Source organism: Cibotium barometz, chromosome 6 (assembly GCF_041138505.1).
Source record: "Cibotium barometz isolate CiBa-2024 chromosome 6, ASM4113850v1, whole genome shotgun sequence".
NCBI classification, from domain to species: domain Eukaryota; kingdom Viridiplantae; phylum Streptophyta; class Polypodiopsida; order Cyatheales; family Cibotiaceae; genus Cibotium; species Cibotium barometz.
Window position 1 is genome coordinate 43,170,320 of NC_141051.1, and position 5,638 is coordinate 43,175,957.

A 5,638-nucleotide genomic window follows, 5' to 3' on the forward strand; every position below is an offset into this window, starting at 1 on the left:
TTTTATTACAAAGTCAAATCAAGGTAAGGTAGTTATTTGAGTGGGTGTGCTACTTTAACATATAGATGCCATCATTACTTCTAATGATGGCATCTATGTAAGTGGGTGCTACTTTAACACATAGATTCCATCATTACTTCTAATGTAAGTTATACATGTAAATTATAAGCACAATGATATGTCAAAGTGACAAGTCTTTAAATATAGTAAGTAAAATTCTAAAATTAGTTTTAATGTTTGTAATAATAAGTACTTAAAGGATATTGAAACACCTTGTTGTTGGAATAGGAGTTCCTATCAAGGAGTAGTAAGCACAAAATATGTCAAAAGGTAGTCTAGGTAAGTAAGCACCAAGTATGTCAAAAGGTAGTATAGGTAAGTAGGAACCAAGAATGTCACAAGGTCACAGTAATGTAGTCTTCCTTCCATTTTCCAAGGTTCTCCAAATACACAATTATACGTTAAGTTGTAGTGATTTGCTATCTTTTCTCAAAGCCTTTCAAAAGTGGGCAGTTTCAAAGCCTTTCAAAAGTGGGCAGTTTCAAAGTATAGTTTTGAGTGTTCCTTTAACATCATGGTTCTCTTTGGAAGGGGATAATTATTTCCTCCTTTAAAATGATGTGCTTTGTCTAGGCTTGGTACCTTATAAAATGATTATCATGATTGTAAAGCTTTTGTGGTCTCTTACTTTTGGCCACCATGGTGATGGAATGGGTGGCCATGAAGCCATTTTTGTGGACATCATACCACAACCATCATTTAACAATGAATAACTCTACGGTGGTTGATGGTCGTGAATAATACACCCATATTTGTGGACATCATACCACCACCAACCATTCAACAATAAATAACTCTATGATGGTTGATGGTGCGCTAAGAATCTACTACAACCTCCTGTGAGTATCATTGGTCATGAACATACACTAAGAGAGGCACCTATTTAGGACAAGGCAAAGAAAGACAACAAGCAAAATAGTTCTATTCCAAAGTTACATGTAGAGACCAAATTCAAAACTCACGATAATTTAGACGATAATATGCAAGATGTGGTGTTGTCAGTGGTGGTGGGTGGCCAAATTTATGTGACACCTCTCACAATTATGATGTCAGTGGTGGTGGGTGGCCAAATTTATGGACAACTCTATGATGGTTGATGGTGCGCTAAGAATCTACTACAACCTCCTGTGAGTATCATTGGTCATGAACATACACTAAGAGAGGCACCTATTTAGGACAAGGCAAAGAAAGACAACAAGCAAAATAGTTCTATTCCAAAGTTACATGTAGAGACCAAATTCAAAACTCACGATAATTTAGACGATAATATGCAAGATGTGATGTTGTCAGTGGTGGTGGGTGACCAAATTCAAAACTCACGATAATTTAGACAATAATATGCAAGATGTGATGTTGTCAGTGGTGGTGGGTGGCCAAATTTATGTGACACCTCTCACAATTGCACTCTGCACCTATCACAAATTTATTACAGTCTTTCTTGAAGGGTAAAGCTAACCGTGGGAATACCTCAAAGCTCTTATGAACCTATAGACCTGCCTCTTTCCACATTCTAACAGGGAAGGGATCTTTCCAATGCAAACAAACTCAAAGTTAGAAAACATTTAGATACAAGCTCTACATATGAAGGGGGAGGGAGCCTCGAGGTAGTAGATGGCATGTGTCGCGCAACACAACCTTGTTGATGAGAGCAACAAGTTGTAACCACCCAGCTCGTGTGAGTTGGCCAATCCAAGTGGGCCTCATTTGGCAGCTTAGTATAAGTCTAAGTTACAAACGCAACTACATATGGTGGTGCTAGGTTTCAACGCAACATTGGAAAAGTAAAACCAATGTACACTATGACATTGCAAATTTGGCAATCATTTACTTGTAGGTTTGAAAGCAAAGATGTTGAGATGTGGGGTGCTCCCTTGCTAGAGCACTTCTTCCTATCCCTTGCCACAACTCCTCCAACCTTTTAATAGGGAGACACAGTATGCCAAAAGTCTTGCTTCTCCTTTCAAAAATAAAGTAATCTAAATTTGTTTACACATTCAAGATTTTTGTTTTAAAGGGGACGAGCATCCAAGAAACATCTAAGGGAGGTAATATTCATGTGGAGGCAAAATCTTTGCATTCTGGGAAAAAAATTGCTCTACATGGCTGCATTTGAACTACTCTTTGAGTTTTTTCCTAGCGCACTTAGGCCAGCAATGGTTAGCCCACATGCCACCGATGGCCTAAAGGTGAACAACGTCTAAGGCTTGAAATCCTCTTACATGATGGGCTAGCATCAATGTGAAACACACTAACATCATTATCCTTTTCAATACTGTAGCTTCATTTGGCTCTTCTTTGATCATTATGAGAGTGTTAGCGTGAGGCTTCTTTTTGTTCCAACAATCTTTCTCTATGCGGCTTGGGGAACTACAATGAATGAGAATGATTCTTTTACAAACACGAGCCTTTCTAAAAGGATTTTTGGGGCATAGTGGCATGCATACATGTTGAATCATGTGTCATGATGCTCAAGGTTCTTGCTAATGACTCATAACCCATGAGTGGTGGAGCTCAACGAACTTCAATGGGGCTGTGTTGGGGACTATGCTCGGGAACAACGCCGATGATGTTCAATGTTCAATGTTGAATGTGACTTGATTTCATCTTCTTGATTCTTTTGACCATGTTGTCCTTGTGAGGTAATTGGGGGGTTGAGCAGTGAGCACTGTTTTGCAAGTCACCTTTAGTGGAAGAAATGATGCATTGATTCTGAAATGACCACCTTTTCCTGGGTTTGTCACAGAAGGGAAGGTGACAGGAGCCTTGGGGGGACAGGCTTGGCCAATGGCAAGCAATGCAATGCAATGATCTAGGCTCTAAACTATATAGAGGTTAAAAACATTTTGGATTTCTATTCTTAATTTCGTCCGTAATAAATTGACGGCGCATATGATAAAGGTGGCTGACGTGTACAAAAAGATTCTGCTGATACTGCGGGGGGACCCGCGTGAGCCAGCTGCTCAAACGATGGGCCGCCGCAAACGTGGCCGGCAGTGACCAAACAGGTGGCCGCCGGTGGCCCATGCTGCAGGCTACTTGCAACGCCCCGTACGCAATTGGCAGGCGCCAGTCGTCATACCCTGAGCACGCGTGTTCCCCCACACGTGGGAGGCAGGCAGACAAATGGCTGGGAATGCCCCACGTGGACTCTGAACTGTGACGTGGGCTCTTCATACTGGAAGACAGCAAGCCAACGTGGAAGAGAGGAGCTCTTCTCGGATAGAAGTTTAATGGACCTGTCTCTCTTCTTCACGTCCCGTCTAGCCTACAAATCGTACATCTTTGCGCAGGTTTCTGCTTTCCTCCACATGTTTAAAATACGGCTGCGCACAGTACCCGCACCAAGGTCTCCTGCTCCTCCTCTTTTATACAATTTGATGGGTTTCTAACTCTTTCTCCATAGCCCTGTGTTTTCCTCACATCTCCAGCATGTGCCTGCTTGACAGAGCCCACTTAGATATGGCTATGGCAGAGGAGCTTAGTGGCGTTTGCCACTCCTGGAGTTCTCTGCCAGATGAGTTGACAGAAAGAATTCTGCGTCTCTTGCCCCTCTCCTCCAAGCTCTCCTGCAAGTCTGTGTGCAAAAGCTGGAATTCCATTCTCTCCTCAGACAAACTCTTGAGCTACACAACCAACAGAAGTACCAGCAATGGCTGCTTTCTTCTCACCACAAAAGGCCCCTTTGCCTACACCTTGGATCCCCCCACAAACCTCTGGAGAAAGCTGTCTAAGCCAGCTTGCCCAGGTGCCTCCATCCTAGCAACTGCCCAAGGCCTAGTCTGTGTGGGCAACCAAGTATCAGAGTGCAGGTCTCTTATGGTCTGCAATTTGTTCTCCAACTCTCGGAAGCTCCTGCCCAACATGCTCCAAGTGGGCCTGCTTCACAAGGTGAGCATGGCAGTGGACTCTTCCACCAATGCCTATGTGATTGTGGTTACTGGCGAGAATAGCTCGGATTTCCGCGGCCGCCGTGCCTACAGATTGCTCACTGAAGTGTATGATTCTGTCACAAGCTCCTGGAGGATGGCTGGTGATGCATTGCCTGAGGCTAAGTTTGGGTCTGACCCCGGAGTATGGTGTGATGGGCTCTTCTATTGCATTACAGAGCTTCCATATGGGCTCATAGCCTTTGATTGTGGCAAGGGTTACTGGATGGAGCTTAATGTAGAGATGCCCAAGGGTATTGCTTTCCCTTCCTTGCTGAGCTGCATGGGGCAACTGCTCATGGTGGGCATTCAAGAAGCTAGTACACATGAAAGACATCATGATGGCAATGGCAAGACATCATCAGCATCAACTCAGATGCCAGTTCCATCATCAGCATCACTAATCCCAAGATCATGGTCATGGTCAGGGCCATTGCAGTTGTGGACATCATCACCGTTGCTGTCGACGATGACGAAATGGCCATTACCATCATTGTCACCAGGACCTCAATCACCATTATCACCCTCATCATCCCCATCACCACCATTGCCAACAAGAAGCATAAAACTCTGGAGTTTGTGCCATGGAAAGCAATGGAGGCTGTTGGATCAAATGCCAGAGGAACTCTGCACAGAGTTTATGTCCCATTTGACCTTGAGAACCCCTCTAGTATGTGCCGGAGTTGGAGAGGATGTGTGCATTACCTCTCATCGGAGCCCAAATGCAGCTGTGCTGAATCTCAGAAAGAAGGTATGGAGGTTTGCAGAATGTGATCCTCTGTTTCCTAAGAATAGGGACTCGCATTTGCTGGGCTTCACAATGGAGACTGACTTCAATTGTATTCCTTAAATGGAAAATCTCTGGGATTGACTTGTAATTTACTGTAATGAATCTGTATGTAATGGTGCCCACTCTTCCCTCGCGTGCGCTTTCTCGTTGCGTTCTGGAACAGTTTTATGATGTGTGTGTCCCCACTCACGAGGATGAGGGTTGTGGTTTAGCTCTCTGTTAAAATGACGCCACGCCCGCCCATTTACAACTGGCCCGGTCTTATTAGGATTGTGTTTATAAAAAAAAAAACCGTCCTTTGGATTGGTTGTAATTTTGTCTAGTGTAATTTTCCCGGCTCAAATCGAAAAGAACCCTTTGTAATTTTTTCTTGCCTTGAATTTAAAGATTCTTTAAAATTTCAAAAATTTTAAAATTTTACTTATAAAATCAATTATAATTCCAACCAAACTTTTTTTTAATTTAAAAAAAAGAAATTTTAGTTGTAAACCAATTAACCTAAGCATTTTTCCAATAAAAATCAGTTGAGCTTATTAAAGGTTATTTACACACTTGATTTAACCAATCCAAGCAAAGGCAATACCCTCTATTCAAAATAGCATGTGGCCAATTGAGTTTCAATTGCCCACCACTCATGTAGGCCAGGTGAAACTATTTAGCCCAAGCACTACAATTTTAATCACCATAAATAAAAGCGGACTTTGTAAATTTTGAACAAACAATCTAATTAGATTTTGAAATTTTGTGAAGAAGATTTTTTTGTCTCCAATTAAGAAGCTCTATGACAGTCGCCGTCTAAAAGTAACTATGAGTCCAATCTCTTAGCCTCTAGGCTTCACTAGCTATAAACATATTTTTTCAA

General features: G+C 42.4%; 1 protein-coding gene across 1 annotated transcript; it reads left to right on the forward strand.

Moving 5' to 3' along the window:
• The first annotated feature begins 2,416 nt into the window (after window positions 1-2,416).
• On the forward strand, window positions 2,417-4,902 carry LOC147637777 (F-box only protein 6-like). The gene has a single exon (XM_086799608.1). The coding sequence runs from the start codon at window positions 3,490-3,492 to the stop codon at window positions 4,834-4,836; it is 1,347 nt and encodes a 448-aa protein (XP_086655734.1). The 5' UTR covers window positions 2,417-3,489; the 3' UTR covers window positions 4,837-4,902.
• The last annotated feature ends 736 nt before the right edge of the window (window positions 4,903-5,638 follow it).

Bases quoted from the DNA above. Each gene is read 5' to 3' on its own strand.
- LOC147637777 (XM_086799608.1), top strand. From the start codon at position 3,490: ATGTGCCTGCTTGACAGAGCCCACTTAGATATGGCTATGGCAGAGGAG.